The sequence below is a fragment of the Marmota marmota genome, unplaced genomic scaffold (assembly GCF_001458135.2).
Source record: "Marmota marmota marmota unplaced genomic scaffold, marMar, whole genome shotgun sequence".
In the NCBI taxonomy this organism is placed as follows: domain Eukaryota; kingdom Metazoa; phylum Chordata; class Mammalia; order Rodentia; family Sciuridae; genus Marmota; species Marmota marmota.
In genome coordinates, this window is record NW_025999842.1 from 58,475,686 (window position 1) to 58,499,375 (window position 23,690).

At 38.8% G+C, this 23,690-nt stretch overlaps 1 protein-coding gene and 1 pseudogene across 11 annotated transcripts in view; both read left to right on the forward strand.

Annotated features, from left to right (window-relative positions):
* The window catches only part of Aig1 (androgen induced 1), a 236,252-nt gene that overhangs the window by 71,091 nt on the left and 141,471 nt on the right, over positions 1 to 23,690 (forward strand). For 9 of the 11 annotated variants that reach the window (XR_007345948.1, XM_048799249.1, XM_048799187.1 and 6 more), the window contains one exon: positions 13,981 to 14,082. Coding sequence is in view for 10 of the 11 variants with exons in the window: in XM_048799249.1 (XP_048655206.1) it covers positions 13,981 to 14,082 (102 nt within the window). In the remaining variant the exon portion in view is untranslated. Of the gene's footprint in view, positions 1 to 13,980; positions 14,083 to 17,886; positions 18,345 to 23,690 lie in introns of those variants that run through there. The other 2 variants (XM_015501884.2, XM_015501892.2) reach the window with 2 other exon arrangements.
* Positions 294 to 7,699, forward strand: LOC107151492 (annotated as a pseudogene).

Consider the following 23,690-nt stretch of genomic DNA (forward strand, 5'->3'; position numbering starts at 1 on the left):
AAGGTTATTTAGCTCACAGTTCTGGAAGCTCAACAAGATGGCACTGGCATTTGGTTCGTTTCTGGGAAGGGCCTCATGGCAGCTCACTTCATAGTGGAAAAAGTGGAAAGGGAAAGCAGATGCATGCGGAAGAGAGAGACTAAGGGGAAGTACCAGCTTGCTGTATAACAACCCACCCTCCTGGCAACCAACCCAAGTCTGCAAGAGCTAGGACTCATTTCTGTGGGAAGAGCATTAATCGTTAATCCCTCTTAAAGGCTCAAACATCTCTCAGCATTGTTTCATTGGGGACCATGCTTCACGTGAGTTTTGGTGGGGATGGACTAGTCTCAAACCATAATTGCACCTGTCCATACAAGCTGACCTTCTCGGGCAGGTATGGATCCAAGGTGCAAGGCAAACTCAAATATTAGGACCAACAAATATTCTAAATCAGCATTGCTTTTCTATCCTGTGGCTGTGACCTTTCTAGAGATAATATGTGCCTTGTCAGACAGTCCTTACTGACATGCTTAAGATTCCCCAAGTGTGCTTATTTCTAGCAAGACGAGAAAGGATTCTCCAAAGTTGTCTGCATTCCATGCTGCTGTCATAGATGTTTGATCCAGAAGAGCAGCTTTACAGTTTTTCCCCATACATCATACTTTTTCTTTTCCTTTTTTTTCCTAGAATGATTAATCACATTGATTAGCCAAAATTGCTCAATAAACATTGTTAACATTGCTACTTAATTCAAGCTTTTCCATGGGCCCACAAATCAGCCGTGAAATAGTCTCTGACATTTAATTTATTCACTCACCCAATTATTAATCCATTCAAAAATATCTAGTAACCCCACCACCATCACCACTACCCAGGAGCAGTCCATTGTTCTTGATTTTGGTTGTAACTTAAAGGGAAACTTTCGCAGTGTCTGGATCCCTTGACGTGCTGCAAAGGAGGATATCCTCAAATTCCTTGCAACAAGAACCCACTTAGGTGGCACCAACCTTGATTTTCAGATGGAACAATATATCTACAAAAGAAAATGTGATGGCATCTGCATCATAAATCTGAAGAGAACCTGGGATTAGCATCTTCTGGCAGCTCGTGCCATTATTGCCATCGAAAACCCTACTGATGTCAGTGTCATATCCTCTAGGAATACTGACCAGAAGGCTGTGCTGAAGTTTGCTGCTGCCACCGGAGCCACTCCTTTTGCTGGCTGCTTCATTCCTGGAACCTTCACTAGCCAGATCCAGGCAGCCTTCCGGGAGCCATGTCTTCCGGTGGTTACTGATCCCAGGGCTGACCACCAGCCTCTTATAGAAGCATCTTGTGTCAATCTGTCTACCATGGCTCTGTGTAACACAGACTCTCCCCTGTGCTACATGGACATTGCCATTCTGAGCAACAACAGGGGAGCTCATTCTGTGGGTCTGATGTGGATGCTGGCCCGAGAAGTTCTGTGTATGCGTGGCACCATTTCCGGTGAACTTCCATGGGAGGTCATGCCTGAGCTCTATTTCTGCGGATATCGTGAAGAGACTGAAAAGGAAGAGCAGGCTGTTGCTGAAAAAGCTGTGACCAGGGAGGAATTTCAGGGTGGATGGACTGCTCCAGCTCCTGAGTTCACTGCTGCTCAACCTGAGGTTGCAAACTGTTCTGAAGGTACACAGGTGCCCTCTGTGCCTAGCCATCAGTGCCTACTGAAGGCTGGAATACCCAGCCAGCCACTTAAGACTGGGCTGCAGCTCCCACTGAGTGGTGTTGAGCTGTTGAGCTTTTCTGCAGACATTTATTAAGCATAATGGGAAAAGTTACAGAAAATAAACACTAGTTTCTAAAAAAAATTTAAAAAGTATCTAGTACCCACTATGTGCAAAAATTTTTAAAGTGGTTAAAAGCTTCGATCCTGTTGTCCCACAATCTGGCTTCACATTCTTGCTTGACTACATTAACTTTTGGACACTGAAAAGTAATTTAAATTCTCTAAAGCCAAGTTTCTTCATGTGTAATACCAGAAAAATAATAGTAGCTATTATTGAGGAACTACCTCAAGGTAGTTGTGATTCTCAGAGAGGAACTTCCTTGTAAAGTCTCTGGCCCATATATTTTAGAGACTAAACAAATGTAAGCCAGGTTTAATAAATCACTGAGAAAAGCTACATTTATATGATGTTCTCAAAATGACTAAATTGCATGGATGGAGAAAAATCAACTGTTGCCAGAGGTTAGGGCTGGAGGGAAGCTTGGGACTGCACTGGGGCAGATGGGGAGTTTCCTTGTGGTAATGGCATGCCCCTGTATATTCTTCATGGCCCTGGGTACCAAAATGTATCTGATAAAATCTCACTGTGCAGTCAGTTTCTTTCTCCCCCGAAAAAGTGAGTGCATTTAAAAACTAGTGAAATCAGAACATGGTCTGTAGTTTAGTTAATAGTTTTATATCAGTGCCCATTTTTTGGTTTTGAAAATGGACCATAGCTATGTAAGGTGGTGCCACCTTACATGAATGTGTAGGAAAGCTGGGCAAAGGAAACATAGGAACAGTCTCTATTGTTTTTCAGCTTCTGGTGAGTAGCCTGCTTGAAAATGGAACAGAAAAGAGATAAGGTGGGTTTTTGCAATCACGGAGTTTATATTCCTTGTGAAGAAAAATTAGTAATTAGTAATTATGTAGTCAGTTGTTTCGTCTAATTATACTTGGTGTTTGAAGGAAAAATTTAATGTGCTACTAGAGCATGTGCAAAGAAAAGGGGCCAGCTAGGGCCACACAGGGGAGGTTTCCTGGAGGGTACCACATTGAACTCTCACCTGTATGGTCAAGGTGAGCAGGTGAGTTGGGGGAGACATTGTAGGCAACACATGTGGAGCCTAGAGGGTAAAGAGACCCTCAAGTGGCTTGGATGAGCTAGCAGGTCCTTGTGACAAGAAAATTGTAGAGAGGAAGTCAGCTGCACAATGAAAGTAACAGTTAATGGGGCTTAGATTTTGCAAAAAGAAAAAAAATCAAGACATTGTAAGCTGCAGTTATATACAAAGAAATGGGTACTTGGAAACTTGTGATGAGTTTGAGCTCAGAGTTACATATAGTCTAGGGAAGGAACAGGAAACAGAATTTGGGGCCATATTACAAAGGGATTTTGATTTTATCCTGCAAATAAAGAGCAGCCATTGGAGGTTTTTAGCTGAAAAGTTCTTCAAAGTTAATTCTGAAGCCAAGATAAACCTTAGACAAAGTTAAAAGAAAACTGAAGCCAGTGAGCCTAGCCAAGAGGCTGCTGCAGTAGTCCAGGGTAGGGACAGTATAGCTTGGAATGGGAGTAGAGGAAGTGGATGCTGGGCACAGAGAATCACAGAGGAGCCATTATGAAAGGAGACTCAACAGGCAGTGGGATCTCGGACCCCTCCTAGTAATATATTCTTCTGAGGTACTCAAAAAGGTGCACTAAGGCATGCACCTAACACACCCATAACAGCATTATTAGAAATTTTAAAAATTGGAAAGAATGCACACACCATGAATGAGTGAGTGAGTGCTTAAGTAAGTTATGGTGCACAATCATATAGTGGAGTTCTATGGAGCACCTAAGAAAAATAGAATATCTCTATAAATATTTTAGAGTCAAAGTAATTGCAGAAGAATGGGTGTAGTATGACCCAATTTCATACAATAATGTGTGGAACACATTTTACATGCATAGAAAGATATAACCCTCCTTTTTGACAATGATTATCTCTGCAGGCTGGGATTGTAAATTATTTTTATTTTTGGATTTCTTTTACAAGGAATTTTTATTCTTCATGGTTATTTATTGCAAATGTTTTCATGCTTAAAAACATCTGTCTGTTGCACTTCCACATGAACAGCATTGTCTTAGACTGGGATCTCTGTGAACAGGCTCTGAGATGGTGTATCAGTCTGGTTTTTGTTACTATAAACTGAGGCAGGCTCCTTTATAAAGAAAAAAATGTTTATTCTGGCCCATAATTATGGAGGTATAAGGTCCAAGGGCTTTATCTGGTTATCGCTTACTCACTGTGAGAGTCACGAGGTAGCATAAAGTGTCACATGGCAAAAGACAGAGAGTGTGTGTTTATGTGTGTCTATGTTCTCCTCTTATAAAGCCCCCAGGACTTGGTTGTGGGGGCTCCACCCTAGTGACTTTATCTAAACCTAACTACTCCTCAGAGGTACCACCTCTAAACATCATAATTGGTTCCAGCTTCTTAATTCTATGAACATAAAATTTATGGATGAAATTCTTGTGTGAATTTGGGTGATGAGAGGGACAAACCATATTCAAACCAGAGCAGATGTAGAATCATGCAGAAGGACGGAACACTAGATGAACCTGTTAGGAAGTAAGGAAGACATCACTGGGCAAGTGTGGAGGCTGATCCACACTGCAGTGGTCACACAGGTATTCTGAGGGCTCTAGAGCTGGGCTGGCCCTTCAGAGTTGTCCTCAATTGAGGCAACAAGGCTGGGTCTTTGTATCCTTGCATCAGTCCTTAGATTTGGACTGCCCTGGAGGAGGGAACGTGACCTTGGACAAAGCAGTTCCCAGTGAGGCTTGTAGCAGAACTGCCAGCAATTTATAATCCGAATGGTGAGGGACGGGTCCATCAGCCCCTGAAGGAGGTCCCAGAGAGGTACTGCAGGATCCACTAAAGGAACTTGAAGTTGGAATAAAATTTATTTTCAACTTTATAGACCTTGCTTAGTTACCACTTTTAGCTTTCATTAATATGAAGATAAAGGAGGAAAACTGATTTTCTCAATGCAGAAAAAAAATCTATGAAATCAAAAGTTTTTTTAAGCAAAATTAAAATATCTTAGTAATCAGGAATAGAAAACAATTTCTTAAACCTGACCGAGAGTGCTTTTTCCAGACTTTTCTTTCACTGAAGATACAGCCCCTCTGTTGGTCAGACCCCCCAAGTTTGTACCACTCCACCACCTTTTATGACTGCTCTTTATTTGCAGGATAAAAATCAAAATCCCTTTGTAATATGGCCCCAAATTCTGTTTCCTGTTCTTCCCTAGACTATGTGTAACCAGGCCTTCTGGTCTACCTCTTTCCACAGAATACTGGTTCTGGTACTGGCATTTGCCTCCCAGGCAGTCCCGTCCCAGATCCCGTGTTTTCTACTGTTCTGTTTCCCCCCAATTTTTTTTTTTTTTTTTTTTTTTGGCTCTTAATGATGTGCCTTCCTTTCTTGTGTGTTCAGCAGTACATTTGAAAGTGTATGTGTGGTAATTTATTTAGCACCTAGTGTTTCGCAGCAGGATGGGTTTTCAGTGTATGCAGTCCACAGTCCTGCAGAAAACTCAACCCCAACTGTCTTCACCAGAGGTCACTTTTCTTTTCCTGCTTCTAATATGACTTTCGGTTTTACCTTTTATATTTTATTTCTTTATTAAATCCTTTCCACTCACTTTTGCTGGCTTCTTGAAAGCGCTGTCTTCTCTTTGGGTTTATTTTTTCTTCTTTGACCTCTTTTCTTCGATGGAGAATTATTTGATCATAAATTGTACTTATATTGGAGTTATTTTTTTGTTTGTATTGTTCGTTTGCCTTTTTTGTCACATTTTTCTTTAGGTCTGTGTGTGGGGAGTGTCTCTGGTACTGTTTCTTTTCCTGTGATTGCTCATCCCTCAGTGGGTTTGTTCTTCTTGCTCTAGTGCTTTGTGAAAGGACAGAAGTGGAGACACCTCTGGAACTGAGCGAGGGCAGCTTAATTTCCATCTGTTTCCCACCAGCATCCTGCTGTGGAGATGGCTCTTTTCTGCACTCAGCTCATTCCTCTCTCCCTGACTTATGTTGTTATGGTCCTTTTGTATGAATGACGTGTGCTTGGTTTCGTCAGGTGCTTGGTTTCACAGGGATGTGTGTTTAGGTTTGTTTGCACTGATCTGTTTTTGTTCACCTTACCATACCACCCTTGCTCTCACAGAGATTACACGTTGGCCCGTTTCCACACCTTTAAGCTATACAGGAATCAGAGCACCTCCTAGTCTTCCTGCATGTCAAGCCATCATGTTCCCAGCAAGGGTCACTAAATGTCCCCAGGGAGTGCCACCTTTAAGAGCTCTCTGTTCTGCTCACTCAGCCAGGGAGCAGTAGGATCTTGTTTCTTCCTCAGAGAGTCTTCCCCAGTCCGTTGTCAATTTTCTGAGCCCTTGGCAGGCAGCCTTTCTAAAGAGTGATGTTTGGATTATGAGTATTTCTCACATTCATCATTTATATTTCTGTTTCTTATTCATTCTCCTTATTCTTTTTTTTTTTTTTTTTTTTTTTTTTTTTTTGTCTTCCAGCTTGATCTGGAAGTCCAGGGTATTACTGCAGGATGACAGAAGACTTTCACTGGGGAAGAGGGAGTATCTGATAGAGATCTGAGAAAGACTGAAGTGTGAAAGTGGCCAGGAAAGGAGGCTTTCTCTTCCTTACACACTGGGGGACAACATGAAGGAGAAATTCTAGGTCAATAGAAGAAAATTGAAGGAGTAACGAGACACTTGATCCTGTGGGAGATGGGGAGTCTGGCCCACAAGGGGAGCAACAATGTCTCTATTCATTTATCCTACAAATTTGTATCACATACATGCTGTGTGCCAGGCAGTCGGGAATATGCAACTAACAAGATGCATGAGTCCCTGTTCTCTGACAATTCACTTCTCCTAGAGGAGCCAGACAATGAGCAATTGCACAATAATAATAACAGAAATATCCTCTTTTCTATCAAGGTCTATGATAGGAAATAGCAACACAGTCAAGTGATCTATGAGGGCTCTCCTGCAGAGGTGCTGTTGAAGATAGATCCAGAGGAACAGAGAATCCTGCCACGTGAAAATGGGGGAATAGCACTCCTGGCATAGGCAGTAGGAAAGGCTATGGCCTTGAAGCAGGAAAGAGCTTAGTAATTTTTAGGAACAGTCAAATTGCCAGTTGGAGTTTAGGGAGCACAAGCTGAGGTTGGAGAGGAAAGCAGGAACCAAACCATATGGGCCCTTGTAGGAGTTGGGTTTTTATTCTCACATGACTTAGTCAGTGGAGATAATTAAGGACCTAACTGTAGATAAATATGGATAAATTATAGCTCTACCAAAAAGGTGGTAACCGAAAGTTGGTGGGGAAAAAAAGGAATAACATCAACATGTGCTTTAGAAACTCTTTTCATGGGGATGCTGGTTTTAAGGTAATTTGGGCAAAATGCATAGCATAAAAAATATAACAGAGTCATAATTATAAGGAGTGGAATTCCACATCACATTTCTAGAAAGCAGTTCTAGAATCTTGCTGTACTCTGGAACAAAAATCACTGACATTTTAGAGAGTCCTGTGCTTTACTCTGCATTTCTAAATTTGAGAGTGTTGTTGAGGGAGAGAAGCCAGGAGGAGACAATGTAGGGACTCAAAATCTCCCCAATATGAAGTTGACAGGATAAGGGTCACAGCAAAGTGAGACATTCACTGTGCATAAAGGCCATCAGAACAGAGCAGGTCACACAAACACAGCATTCCCATGCTTGTGCTACCTGTTTGGAAAGAGGAGTCGCGATTGGAGGCATCTCTAAAGATGGCCTCAGAGCCACAGCACACATGTGGAAAGAACAAACATGAGAAAGAAGCCCAGAAACAAGGTGACATCCCTCCACCCCAAATTTGAATGTTTTTCCTATGAGCATTTGATTATTTGAGTGTCAAAATAGCAAAAGGGAAAGGAATTTCATAGAATCATATCTGAATGCTGAAGCTGAAGTTTTTAAAGACATATTTATTTTTCTTCCCTCTCCTTCTCTCTTTGGATGTCTGACATCATGCAACTTGGCCCTTATAAATGAGTATTTCTCTACAACATCCTTTGCATTTTAATTGGCTTTTCTAAATTAAAGAAAAAAAACATAATCAGGAATGTTTCTTAGAAGTGAGCTAAAGCTGAAGTTTAGGCTTCTGTCAGCTATCATATGAGAAACTGCTTTTAAAAAGACGCAAACTGTGTGTCCAGAGTCTTTGTTGTTTGGCATTAGTTTCCAATCATTCTAGGGGTGTGGATGGGGCATTGATGTTAGCTGTCCCTCAAGTACTTTTTCTTGAAATCTGAAGGACTGGAAAGGAACTATGTTCCTTCTGTTCTTCGTTCAAATACAGTATTCTGGTCCTGGAAGCCAAGAAAGCAGCAGGTGCGCCATGGGGCATAGCTGGCCATTCATCCTGGCCAGAGAAGCAACTTCTTTACAGTGTCAGAACATTCCAGTATCACTTAGCCTGTCCACGTGAAACTATTTCTGTTTCATATCCATGCCCTGGTAGTAGAGTTCAAACTTATTTTGGGTTTGCTGATGACCATACTATTAAGAGGATATCAGCGTAGGAAGCCAAGAAACTACCATCTGTTCTGTGTTTATATGTAAAAAAAATTGTTTATGAGACCTAACTCAGTTAGCTGTGCCTCCTGTCCTTCTAGTCTCATCCCCAGAAAGGTGACTCACATTTCCTTGGAAATCACTTCACTTTGAATAACCTTTATAATTCCTTCATGATACAGGTTGAAGTATTGGCTGAAATTCCAGGGTTGAGCAGTGACCCCATGGTGCTTTAGGGATGCCATGAATGGCCACTGGAGGTGAACAGAAAGTAGCTCCCAACACTGTTGTGCTGGTAATGAACACCTGATTCTCCAGGGGAAGCATACCTGATTGATAGCATTTTCCAATTTCCACAGTGAAATATGAAGAACAACTTTATAGATTCAAACACTTAGATGAGAGCTGGAGATTCAACCCAGTATTTGAGAAACACAGTTATTTTCCTTAGCATGCACAAGGCCCTGGGTCCTTCCCCAGCACCAAAACCAAAAATAAAACAAAAATAGAAAAAAGAAAACTTTGATAAAATGGAGGAATTCCACAAAAGATGAAAATTACTAAAATCAATTAAGAACAATTAAAAAGCTTCAATAGTCCTATTTCATTAAAGAAAATTACTTCATAATTAAATTTGCCTATAAGAAAAGTTGTGAGAGATTTACTAGAGATGTCTATCACTTGGATAAGAAAAAAAAAATACTGGTTTTGCAAAAGTCCTTCAGAAAAGAGAGAAAACACTTTCAGCTTGCTTTTTGAGGTTAGCAATTTCCTGTTACCAAAATCAGATGAAGACATCATGAGAAAAGAAAATTATAGATCAGTATACTTCATGAATAGAGGATAAAAAATATCCTTAACAAAATAGCAAATCAAATCCAGCAGCATACATACATAAATTATAATACATGATGATTGAGGATGAAAGGTTTTCTTAACTTGCAGAATAAGTTGATATGATTCTTCATATTAACAGAGTTAGGAAGAAAAATTATATGATCATCTCAAGGTAGGCAATAAAACCATCTGAAAAAATATAGTACTTATGATAAGTGTGTGTGTGTGTGTGTGTGTCTGTGTATTTGTGTGTATAGATGTATCTCCCAAGTAAATTGACAACAGAAGAGGTCTTCTCAACTTGATAAGAGGTACCAAAGAAGACTATGCAACTAATACCAAACTTCAATGTTGAAAGACTGAATAGTTTCCCTACACTAGGGAAGAAGGCAAGGATGCTCATTCTAGATCACTCTATCCAACATTGTGTCAAAGATCTTAGGTAGCACAATTAAAAGGGAAAGAAAGTAAAAGACATACAAATTGTAAGAAATGAAGGAAAACTGTTCTTATTTGCTTATTATGTAGAAATGAAAATCCAAAATAGCTACTAGAACTACCAAGTGAATTTAGCCAAAGTAAAGAAACAATGACAATATTCAAAAACATGCTGTATTTTTATAGACTAGCAACAAAGAATGTCAAAAATGTAATATATTGTACAATAACCTCACAAAACATAAAATACTTAAGGATGGATTCCACAAAATATGTGAATATCTGTACACTGAAAACTACAAACATTGCTGAGAGAAATTAAAAGGAGGCCTCAGTAAATGGAGAAGTAAATTGTGTGCATGGGTTGGAAGACTCCATGTGAAGATGTCAGTTCTCAAATAGTCACAGTGAGAATTCTAGCAGGATATTTGTAGAAACTAACAAGCTGAGATTCTGAAAGTTAAATGGAACTTTGGAACTGCAAAGGACTTAAAACAGTCAAAACAATTGTGGAAAGAAGAACAGAGTGGGAGCCTGTGTGATCAGGATTGTAACATGGCTCCAGGATTCTGCCCTGCTCTGCTGCAAGGGCAGTATAATCTCCTGGCTTTGTGTGGAGGAGGGGACTGAACAGGATGGAATTTTGTTCTCATGAGTGGGTGATGTTATATAGCAGAGGTGAAGGTATTTCCACCAATGGCTCTGCAGGACTGCATGGCTTCATGGTTATGTGTGAATACCCGGATTAAACATGAAGCTTTGGTGCTTAGCCTACAGAAACAGATATGTCTTAACCCCCTTTCAGATCAAGGTAAATACACATTTATTACAAAGTCCACCCTGGATTCATAACCAGAGGAGGAGGCATTGTGAGTCATACTTGTGTGTGTTTGGGGAGGGAATTCTAGAGTCATGGTTACCTGGGTGTGGCCTAGAAGGGAGGAATGTAGTCTCTGGGTAGAGAGGACTCCAGACCTGGGATCTCCTCATTCCATGGGAAGGCAGGAGGCACAAGGTTGCTGGAAGGGCCTCACTAAGCAAGATATCTCAAACTTTTATGTGCACATGGATGACCTCAGGATCTTATTAAAATTTAGGATTAGAACCTAACAGAGTGAGAAATGGTCTTCTGCATATAGGAACTAACTCTCAGGTGACATGGGTGCTGTTGATCCATACTGTGAAGAGCCAGGCTATAAAGCCTGGGTCCAAGTCTAAGGGTAGAATCGCTATGGAACCTAGTAAAACACCCTGGCATTAAGGCATGAAATCAGCCCTGATGGATTGATTTTACTCAGATTTGCCAAATCTATACAACAAGAAGAGAGTAAAAATAGGAAGGACTATCATTAGTTGAATGTCCACTGTGTTTCAATAGAAGGTGATTGATGTATGTCATTGGCAACTTCTCCTTCCTAAGTAGCAGCTTAGAAACACTGCTCAGTCACTGAAAGATGTTCTTTCTGATTTTATAGCATCCTCATTTCAGACCTTCTGTCTATGAGAGTTACCCAGTTCACAGCACTGGGAAATTCCCAGGATCCTCTTTCTAAATCCACTTTTAAAATATCTTGATAGCTCTGGACAGTATGCTGTTGGTTCCTCTACAAAACCATCCCATTAACCTCAGTTGTAGTATCCTGATCCTTGACAGTCTTTCTTTAAATATCTTACTGGCTTCCTAGCACATTATCCACAGTAGAGCTCCAGATCATTTTCAGTCTGTGCTCAGCATATTTCCAACTGGCAGCAAAAGTGCTTCATCTCACTTTAAAGAGGAAAGAGTACTTGGTCCTAATCCCTTTCTTCTGGGTATTGCTTGTGGGTAATTCCCTAACTTTCTCTCTCCTTTGACTCTGATCTTAGCCAACTCTCCTGTTTTTTAAAATTGTGCCTACTTTACTTTATCCCCTGCTAAAGGCCTCTTTCCCCTTGCCTACTGTGACTGGGATCCCTGACTCCGCTGACTCTGCCTGCCCCTACACCACCTTGATCTCTGTTAATCCAGACTTCACCAAAGTATTTAGACCACCAACTGCAAGGTCATTCAAAGAAAAAAAAATTTACATGTTTTACAATTAATTGTCACATGCCTCTGTGTGTGTGTACGTGTGTGTGTGTGTGTGTGTGTGTAGTTCCTTAATAAATCCTTTCTTCACAAAATAGAAATAAACTTAGTGCACAGTAGATTCTGTCTACATTAGCACCCAAATTGGCGGGATTAAAATCATTGAAGTTATAGTGAGGTTCCATTCCATTTATGATATGTGAATCCTTACACACAAACAAATGTTACTAAAGTGAAAAGAGAAACCTTAATTTCTCTATTTGTTGAAAGGAAAAAATACAATAATTTGTGTTCCAGCCCGCTATAAGGAGATTATGCTGAGAGGTAATGTGATAAACACTTGAAGTAACTATCAAATATGTACCTTACGAATGCAGTCAGCATGGATATTCAGTATATATGAAATCTGAAGTAAATAATTCTAAATTATGGATAATTCAAAACTATTCATTGTACTTGAAAAGTTATGGTAGTTAGCATTAAGCAAACAATAGATTTTTTTCTTTTTAAAAAAATCTTGTGCATTTATAAACTACAGTGAATAAAAGCAAGATAGGGATCCAATCTGGTATTAAAGCAATGTAATTAATATACAGTTGCCTGTTTTTAAAAACATTTTTAATTTCTTTTAATTAGTTATACATGATAGTAGAATGCATTTATGCATTTTGATATATATTATACCCCCTAGATGGAGTATAATTTCTCCTTTTTCTGATTGTACATGTTGTAGAAACACATTGGTCAAGCAGTCACACACACACACACACACACACACACAAAGTAATAATGTCTGTTTTATTCTACTATTCTTCGTTTCCCACTTCCCCTCCCCCCTTCTCTCTCCTCTATCTAATCTAAGGTAACTCTGTTCTTCCCTAGTGCATTCACATAGTCGAAAAAATATTCGGCCTTTGGTTTTGTGGGATTGGCTTATTTTGCTTAGCATGATATTCTCCAACTCCATCAATTTAGTGACAAATGCCATAATTTCATTCTTCTTTATAGCTGAGTAATATTCCACTGAATATATATATACCATATTCTCTTTATCCATTCATCTATTGAAGGACACTTAGGTTGGTACTATTGCCTATTGAATTAATGTTCATCCATTATATTTTATAAAATAATGAATGTTCCACTTAAATGTGAAAGGTGATTTTTTTGTGTGTCCTGGCTAAGACTACCCATATCATAACTCACAGTGGGAAAACTTTGGGACTCTTCTGAGTGCTAGTCTGAGCATCAGGTGTAACAAAGTGTTTTATTAAAAATGGCACTATAATATTTATTGTTTGTATTAATAAAATGTGAGAGCATTAATAACTAGAAAATGAAATAAAAACTTTTGTTTAATATTCATGCTGCATTATTTTCATTTTGTAGTATCTTTTTTATTTTGAGAACATTATATAAACACTGTGATGCTTCTAGACCGTCTCCCTTTTCCTATTTTTTAGTCTATTTTTTGACATTTACAAAAGCATGTACTTTTTCTTTTAAATTCTATGCTGAAGGTTAAGACCGTGGGCCACTTATTTCTTTATTTTATCTGAATTTTTTTTTCTCACTATTAGTTCAAAGAATAGTAAAAACATAAATCTAGTATTCTACTCTCTTTCAATGATTATGTTGCTAATGGGCCAAAACAAACTTCTGAAACGCAGATGAACTTCTTAGTTATTCCAAGAGAACCCGGAATCTTCCTTTACCCTTCACATACCCTGCTTTTCAGCACAGCTGAAGCCCTTGCTGAGGCTGTATAAATTAATACATTTGCTGGAAATGTGACTTTGGGACATTTTATAAGCAGCGGTTTCAGTGCTGTTAGTGGTGGAATGGAAATTTGAGAAGGTGAAGATTAATTTAAAGCACATGATGGGTTCAAGGAAAAGGGACGAGGCTACAGCTTCTTGAATGTGTGCTAGCTCTGTAAAGTGGGGAATGGGATCCGAGAAAACCACCAGTGAACTTTTAAACCCTCTTGAGAGGAATCATACCAGCTCAGTTAGCCCTGAAATGGTGCTGCTCCTGACCACAGGCCTCTTTCCTCTCCCTCTTGCTCTGCCTGAGAGAACACAGTTGGGAGTCCTAAGAGAGAGGAGGCACCCCAACTGTCACCACTAACTGACCCATGTTTACAGCCATGAGCTGGTTTATTCTCTGACTTTTAGCATCAGTTTCAAATCCTGTTGGGTTCTTTTAACAACAGATAATCAACAGATTGTATGTTGTAGACAGTTAATGAACTCAAAATAAAAGATTTCTTTTCCTTTTCCAGTTCGTCGTATCGGTGTTCTGGACCATCTATGCCTGTGACAGAGAGATGATATACCCGAAGTTGCTTGATAATTTTATCCCAGGGTGGTTGAATCACGGAATGGTGAGTAGATTAAGACAATTGGCTTCCTTTGACCGAACAGAATCTATTCTATAACTATATTCTATCTTAGACATTCCAAGGCATTGACCTAAATGTCCATCAGATTTCAGAAAATAATAATGAGAGATTATCATTAGAGAAGAATACCACATGTAAATTTAAAAATGTTCTATAATGGAGTTGAGTCATTGTCTAGACTATGTAGTAGATTGATTTCCACCTACACAATCGTCAGTCCTCTGCTCCAACTCCACCTCACAACCTAGGGATTGTGCTGGAAGCAACTGTTGTGCATGGACAGTTGCCCCCAGAAGAACAGCAAGACTGTTATTTCCCTGGGAGAATCGTTGTCGGCCCCTGGAGGTGTCCAGGCAGGAGCTTGTTTGCTTCGTCAAGTCCTGCCCTTCCTGGCGTGTTGGCCCTGGGCTGTTTCTTTGTGTGCATCTTTCTGATGCTCTAGCTGTGGTGTTTCACTGGTTTCCAGTAGATTACTTTGAAATGTTTGCACACCACTTTACAAAATTTGAGGACATATTTTCTGCAGAGATATTTTGTGTCATCTTCCTTTTCTGCTTCTGGAATGGAGTACTGTTGGGTTATTAGCTATGAAACATATATTTTAGTTACAGCAATTTTTTAGAATAGGTCCCAGGGAGTTCCTCTTGAAAAGGGCAACCCATCACAGAAATTACAGGGGAATGAAGAGCCAGAAATCATGAGTCCTAGATCTAAAATAACTGTTTCCCGTCTGCCTCCAATTTCAGTACTTTTTAAGAAAAGTGGTGTGTACTGACAAACACTAGCGTACTGATGGCCCTGGAGCCAACCTTTCTTAGGCCAGCCCATCGAAAGTGGCACATGTCAGGGAACTGAAATTTTCTTTGTGATCAATTGGAGCCACACTGTTGACAGATTACCTTGGTATCTGAGCTAATTTCAAACAACATAAGCTGCTCTTATGGGTTCAAGTTAACCACCTAAGGGGCCCAATATTGTTACTCTGCCTCTTTTCCATTTTACTCTTCTCAGAGGTGAAAAACCTTTCAATAGCTCTGTGCTTTTGCAATCTGCCCCAAGTGCTCCTCTTATTATTCCCTGGTACACTCTAGCTCATCTAGCTGCCATCTTTACAGACTTCCTTAAGAAGTCTTTGCTACCTCTCCTTGCAAAGTTTGCTGTTCCGTTATTTGTGCTTGCATACCACTTCCCTCTCTCTGTTATGCACATCTGCACCCCCATAAAAATGTTAAGCTCCTAGTATAAAGCAACAGCCTTTGAATTCTCAGCACTGTGCCCAGGGGCTTGGCATATGGTGGGATCAATACATCCGTATTAGACCGTCGAATGAATTCAGTGTAACCAGTTTCTATAAGTCTTTGCTTATCAATACCAATATGTACAATCTTTGGAGTCTCTTCTGTCACCACTCATTCCTCAGTGGTTGCACCATTTAGTGTTGAAACTGACACTGCGAACACAGAATTATTATCTCATTTACAAATAAAAACACTGAGGCTCAAAGAAGCTATATAATTTGTCCCAAAACAATAAGCTTGCGGTGGTAGAAACGGGGTCTGAGCCAAGGCCAGTCTGGCCTGGAGTGTGTGTTCCTTCTACTAGTTTATATTTTGTCTCAACACGCAAAACATAAATTGATTCTTAGAAATTATTACTTCATGTAGCTTTTACAACTGTACCTCAAGAAAATACAGGAGAAACACTTTTGGGATATTTTGAAGCTTGTTTTCAAAGCAGCATAGTTCAGCTTTCTAAGATAAACCACTTGACACTTTCTTTGCTTTTCTTCATGTTCCAATTCACGGTTCCAGAATTACTGGAAAAAAAGTTGCGCAGGGTGAAAGAGGTATTTTTTGTTCTTGTTGTTCTTTTTAGTTACACATGACAGTAGAATTCATTCTGATATAATTACACAAACATAGAATGTATCTTATTCTAATTATGATCCCATTTTTGTGGATATACATGATGGTAGGACACACTATGGTGTATTCATATATGTACATAGGAAAATTATTTCAGATTCATTCCACTGTCTTTCCTTTTCCTTTCCCCCGTCTCTTCCCTTCATTCCCCTTTGTCTAATCTGTTGAATATCTGTTATTTCCCCCTCACCCTTTATTGTAGGTTACCTTTCACTTAGTGAAAAAATTGCACCTTGGTTTCTTGAGACTGGCTTATTTCACTTAGCATGATAGTCTCCAGATCCATCCATTTACTAGCAAATACAATAAAGGCATTCTTCTTTATGGCTGAGTAATATTCTATTGTGTGTCTATACTACATTTTCTTTATCCATTCATCTGTTGAAGGGCACCTAGGATGGTTCCATAGCTTAGTTATTGTGAATTGAGCTGCTATAAACATTGATGTGGCTGTATCACTATGGAATACTGATTTAAAATCCTTTGGATATATATACAGAGTAGTAGGGTAGCTGAGTCAAATTGTGGTTCCATTCCTAGTTTTTTGAGGAATCTCCATACTGCTTTACAGAGTGGTCGCCTCAGTTTGTAGTCCCACCAGCAACGTGTGAATATACCTTTTCCCCCACATTTTTGCCAGCATTTATTGTTACTTGTATTCTTGATAATTGCCATTCTGACTGAAATGAGATGGAATCTTAATGCAATTTTAATTTGCATTTCTCTAGTTGCTAGAGATGTTGAACACTTTTTCATATATTTGGTTGACTATTTGTATTTCTTCTGAGAAGTGTCTATTCTGTTCCTTTGGCATTTATTGATTGGGTTATTTGTTTTTTCGATGTTAAGTTTTTTGAGTTCTTTATATATCCTGGAGATTAACACCCTATCCGAGGTGCAGGTGGCAAAAATTTTCTCCCATTCTGTAGTCTCTCTTCATTTCTTGATTGTTTCTTTTGCTGTGAAAAAGCTTTTAGTTTGATGCCATCCCTTTTGTTGATTCTTGATTTTACTTCTTGCACTTTGGAAGTCTTTTAAGGAAGTCAGTTCCTGAGCCAATATGTCCTACATGTTATTCTATTTTGTTCAGGGTTTCTGGCTTAATCTCTGGGTCTTTGATCCATTTTGAGTTGAGTTTTGCACAGGGTGAGAGATAGAGGTTCAATTTCATTCATGTGGATTTCCAGTATTCCCAGCACCATTTGTTGAAGAGGCTATCTTTTCACCAATGTATGAAAGAGGCATTTTAAGAAAAAAATTTCAGGGCATTCATTACTTCCAGAGTCTGAATTACAGGTGAAGATGGGCTTTGCAAGTCACCCCTCCAGATGTCAAACCAAAGCACATCATCGTGCTCAGGAAGTGATATCTAGATAACCTTATTGTGTATCCTAAATGAATGAACTAGTAAAGGGAGACATCTGAAGCTGCTTACTGAATGTGAAATAATTCTGACATTGGAGTCTTCGCTGAGAACAACCAGGGAGGTCTTGTGTAATAGAAGCACAGTCCTGGACATTTGGTCCATTGTTTATATACTTACACTGCACACAATTACCTTCATGCTGGAGAATGAATCACAAAGTTGCAGATCCTTGTTCTTAATTTTTAATGTTGCAAACAAATGACCTGTTAAGCATGTATGTAGCCTTTGGAACTTGGACTTGACAGTCTTAATTTTCTCTTGAATCATTAATGGGTTAAAGTTTTTACTCTTGGAGATGAACACTACTTAGAAACATTAGGGAAATTGAGTGACACAAGTATTTAGGAAAGAGAAAAGATAAATTAATTAACATGTCAAATCCTCTGAGATAATATGAGCTCAGTAGATTCTTTCACAATGAATTTTGTTTCCTAGCAGAGATGAATGGCTGTGTCCTTGCCTTTCTTCATGTTCCAATTCATGGTTCCAGAATTACTGACAAAAAGAAGTTGCACATGGAGACTGAGGAATATTTTGTAATATTAATTTACATTACTCAAATTTTGTATATATGTTACTATAGATACAACCTGCATAAAGCATGATGCTGATTCTTTACAAGATTAGAAATTAAAACATGAACATTAAATGGGATCATGGATCATTTAAGTTTTTGAAAAATGTATCATCAGATTTTAAGTATTTTTCAGCTTTGTTTCAATTCTAAAGTTTTAATAACTATCAATTATAATTTGTATTTGCTTTTAATTCTAAAATATGATTTTGAATATTTAATTTGAAAATAGTATTTTAAATGTATGAAAATAATTCAGTTGAAAGGCTTCACACTTATTTTAATGTATCTATTTTGATTAAAGCATTCAAATTATTCATATTTTGATAATGATTATTTTTTTTTGATGGATCATTTAGATTATTACTCTCGGAGTGTTGGGAACCACTCTGGACTGTACACACCTTAAAGTCCTGAGTAATGGAGAATGGAACTGTTGTTGCAGCCCGAAACACATTGGGCCTTACCCCAACTTGGATAATGAGGTGTGGCTCCAGGAGTAGGCGTCATCTGGTAGGGTTGAGTTACACTCACCTGTTCATTTGTAATCCTGCCCCTTTGCCCTTTTGGGGATAGAATATTCCATGGAACCTCCCCTTGTGTGTCCACTATATAAGAATAAAGTATTCCAGTGGGTCCCTCTTTCTTTCCACGGACTCCTAAGGTCGGAGAGCCATCCTGGATTTTGAACAGGTACTTCTGTGTGTTTGCATGCTTCCTTTGTCATTGTCTTAAATTATTGGAATAGTCACATTTGTGAACCCGGCATAGGTTGCCAGCTAGGATAGATAGCAATATCTAAGGTCAAATTTTGTAATAATTTCTATTGTAACATTGTTTTTGGTGATTTTGCTGAAATGAGGCAAGAAAAATAAATTTTTTTAACATTTATATTCATATTTTATTAAATATTTTAATTTTTATATTTCAATTCATAAATATCTCATGATTTGCTACTAATTACATCAGAAATTTTTCTAGTTTTTTTGTGAAAATATATCTGACAATATAGGAGGATAATGCATTTTATTGTTTAATTTGTAACTTTTCAATATTCCTGTAAATGGTTATGACTCTCTAGGCCTGCCTGCCTGTGTAGTGAATGGGTTAAGTACGTGCTGTTTTTGGAGTCTTTAAGTATCACTCCAACACAGCTGTGGAAATCCCACTGGAAAGGCATATGAAATTAAAGGACTTCTACTCCCAGGTCCTAGAGACAGGAGGGATGTCGAGTCAGGCCACTCAAAGTCCAAGTAGGAGGAGCATCCAGGGAGCAAGCTCAGTTAAGCAAGTTAATACCTTGTTAAGGGGCCAGGATGGAGGGGATTTCATTGTTATATTTAAATGTCACTGAGTCAGAGGGAGGGCAAAGAGGGGTACTCATGGCAGGGACCAGCCATATCATAAGGGTGATAGGTACTCACAGCTTATTTGTGGGGGATATTGAGGCATCACTAAAATTTCACTTTTTCAAAATTTACAATACACTGCCATTATCTGTTTAGATCTTTATAAAGAAAAGAATACCAAGAGAGTACATATCCTGTCCACATGCAGAATCACATCCACTCTTCCAAGATGCTAAACATAACTTCAAGGGATCTAAAGTAGAACCACAGAACTGAGACACAGAGTATAAAATCATGGCACCATCTCAAAGAACGTCATCATCAGTCCAGTCTCAAATTCATAGCACACAACTACCAAATTCAGGCAAACAACAAGCCCAAGAAAACTCTCTGCATCTGAGATTCACAGGGCTTTCATTTTAATTTACACTACCATTGCCAGAAGTTTAGCAATTGTAAGTAAAGAAGGTGTCATTTGGTTCCATTCTGTTGTCTACTTTTTTTTCCTCTCAATAACCAATCCTAGAGTGTATTTGAAGAAGAGAAGAGGCAATAGACAGCCTTGTTGTATAATCTGCAGGCAAAACAAACAAACAAACAAAAAACCCCCCACAGAATTTTAGTTTATTACAATTGAAAATCTAAACATATAAATATAGCACATTTAACTATAGCCAGTTCAATATCTAAAACCAAAAATTGTTCTATCCTTGAAGCTCTGTTTATCTTTGTGTTCCCAGCCACTCAATAGCACATGATGCCCATTAGACATTCACTGAGTGTTGGCAATTAAAAGGATGTTTGTGCATTTGCTTTTGATGGTTAGAAGAATGTCACATTTGCTTTCATATCCTTTAACCACTGATGGTCACCCAAAAAGTATAAAAAGGTAATATCAATAAACAAATCAGCTTTAAAACTATATCGAGAACAGTTGTGGGAGACAGTTTTGCAAAGCTTGAAACACTTGGGAGCTGATCTTTGATTTAATCCAATCTAACAAATATTTATTGAAAACCTGCAATATGTACAGCACCCTGCTAGGCATTGTTGGGGTACAGGACGAGAAAAAGAAAAAAACGTAATCACTTTTAAAGGATGGAAATGGCATGTATGTGGTGTAGAAAGATAATTAGGAAAACAGTTCTGCAAGCCAACAGAGTAGTTCCCAAAGGGCCATATTCATTCTGCAAGGGAGAAGCACTATTGTTATTCTGGTCTGTTTCTTGGTTGTAGAAATAGAGCCCTGAACCTTTCTCTTCTGCTGATAAGAATTTTAAAGCATTGTCAGTGGAGTAAATATACATTAAAAGCAATAAATAACCATTTAAACTCTGGAAAGAGCACGGACTTTCAGTGATGCTAAATCAGGAAAAACCAACAATGAATGTTTCTGCTTATTGAAGACCTAATTAATGTTTATCAAGTCCTGTGAGAATGCAAAGCACAGCAGAAGGTTAAGACATTATTATTATTACCACAGATCTTAAAGCAGATGAGATCTTGATATTCCTGTAATCACAGCAGGAATTGTTCATTCCCCCATGTAATTTATGGGGAGAAAAAATAATAAGCCCCACCTCTCTTCATGCTTGATTTGTCAGTTGTTCTTGTTATATGTAACCAATCCTCAAGAGAACCTTAATTTAGGCAACTATTTATTCTGTTCAATATTATTTTGACATTTGGTAATTACGAAAGATTTTATACATCCGTCTTTTACCCTAAGAGAAGACATTAAATGCTACTTGGATGATCTCTGGTTTTGCACGAAATCAGCTCTGATGCCATGTTTTTGGTAGATGGAGTGACTTTATGGATAGTTTCCAGCTCTGGATTATACGGATTGTGCACTTTATGACCCATGGAGTCTGTGTCACTCTAATGCTTGGATGCTTCATGAAATAAGCTGTTGGTTGAAAGAAAACCTCATAAACATTGCATAGGAAAAAAAGAAAAACTGGGCTTTCTCAATTTTTCACATAGGGTGCTAAAGTAACCATGAGATATCTGGCAGTTTTCAAAATAAAAGAAACCTAAAGAGAGGTGAAAAATGTCTTAGGAACCCCTTTCTAGGATTCCCCCCCCAAAAAAAAAACACAAGTAAGACCCAAAGATCAGGAACCAGGAGAGGAGCTGTACCCCACGAGGCAGAGCCTTTCAGAAATGCTGCATGGTGTTCTGCGTGTGAGCTGTGGTAGGTCAGAGTTGACGGATGACGGCTTCTCCCATTGTGAAATTTCAGTTGTGGTTGTTTGTTCAACCAAGTCCAATTCTCTTACATCAGATTTTGCAGATCTGAATTTTAACATGAAGATTTTTGATTATTCTTTTTAAATCAGTTACAAATGTCAATGTATTCAATTTGAGTTGTAGTTAACTTCATTTTTTTTTAAATTTATCTCAGCCCAACGCATTTTAAGTCAGAAAACAATGTATTTTAAGTTATTGTTTGAGAAGATTGTGAATAATTTTGTGAAATAGAGAAAGAAAACTAAAAAGATTGGGAGAGGCCAGGATGGGGAAGAGAGAAGAATGAGGGGAAAGAGAAAAGGAAAACGGGCGATGAAGAAAAGAGAGGGGCATAAGAAAGAGGATACAGGACAGGGCTGAGAAGAGGGAGATAGAGGACAAAGGAGTTTTATAATGTCCGAGAATCAGCTGAGTGTTTTGGCTCAGGCCTGTCATCCCAGGTCCTCGGGAAGCAGAGGCAGGAGGATCACAAGTTTGAGACTAACCTCAGCAACTTAGCAAGACCCTTTGCTGAAATTAAAAATAAAAAGGTCTGGAGGTGTAGCTCAGGGGTACAGTACCCCTGGGTTCAATACTTAGTACTAAAAAAAAAAAAAGTCCCAGAATAAAGAAGATAGAGTGGCAAAGTCAGACCATCCACCCTCTCAGCTTCTTGAGGTTTGGGGATTAATGTTTTTCTCTTCAGCCCTGCAGCACCTAGCATAGCGCTGGGTATGACACAGGTACTTAGCAGCCATTTGATGAGTCAGTGGATATCAGTAGATCAAGCTGAACTCCTTGCAGTCCTTGCTGCTCTTTGAACCCACCAGGTACCCTCCTCTTGTTGAAATGTGTCCCCAGAGATCTGCTTGGCTCTCTTCTTTACTGCCTCTAAATCTATGCCCAATTCTGCTTTCTCTGTTAGACCAACCCTGAGAAGCCAGTTAGGTACCACAACCACCCCGTACTTGCCAGCCCAGGAAAATCCCTGTACACACCTCTTCCATCCCCTATGAGCTTACCATCCTTGACATGGAATATGACTTTGCTTATATGTTGTATTTATGATTTGTTGTCCGTCTCCCTCTACTAGACTGTCATGTCCATAAGGTAGGGTCTTTTTTTCCTATTATGGAGTTATCTCATGCTTCTATAGCATCGCTTCCAACCATGGATGATCAGTGAATATTTTCGTGTGAATAAACTGATCTTATCAAAAAGATTATGATATGTGCAAGTTTTCTCATTCTCTTTCTTCTCCTCTTTCTCTCTTTCCTTCATAGTAGTTGACAGAGAAGGCAACCCCACTCTTTGCTTCTTTTCTAACTTGTATTTTACATCACTCAGTCTCAGCTGCACTGCAGCAAAATCCTGAGTGCATGGCCGGCTGTTCCTCCAGGGAGTCTTTTTTGTACAGATTATATTGCTCCTGCTGTCTGAGATGGCCTGAACTTATGTTTCAAAGAACACATCCTTAGGGGCTGGGGTTGTGGCTTGGTGGTAGAGTGCTTGCCTTGCATGCGTGAGGCACTGGGTTCAAACCTCCGCACCACATAAAAATAAATAAATAAAATAGAGGTATCGTGTCCATCTACAACTAAATTTTTTTTTTTTTAAAAAAGAACACATCCTTGGAACATCTAAGAGCTACAAGTCAGGTAAATAATAGGCTGAATAAAATTTATTGAAAAGTACTTCTATATGTTGGTTTATTGTATCTGGGTATTTATGAAATAGACAATGAATTTCTAAGACAATTTCATGCCATCAAAAATCTCTTTATGGAACTAATTTTCCATGCATAGGTAGAATTCAAGGCTAATATTATCACTTAGCTTACATTCTCTCTTTGTTCTTACTTTGTTTAAAAGATAAGCAGGCCCAGCAGTGGTATTTAGTTTGTCAAAAGGTCTATAAGTTCTATTCAGATTTTTTTGGGGGGTCAGCAAAACCCTAAATGTGGTTTACTCAAATGCTTTCCCCCAATAATCCTTAAATCCAAAGATATTTCAAAGTAAACTTCACTCATCTGTTTTCCATTCATGAGCCTCTAGGTCTTCATGTTTCGGGGAGGGGAAGTGGCG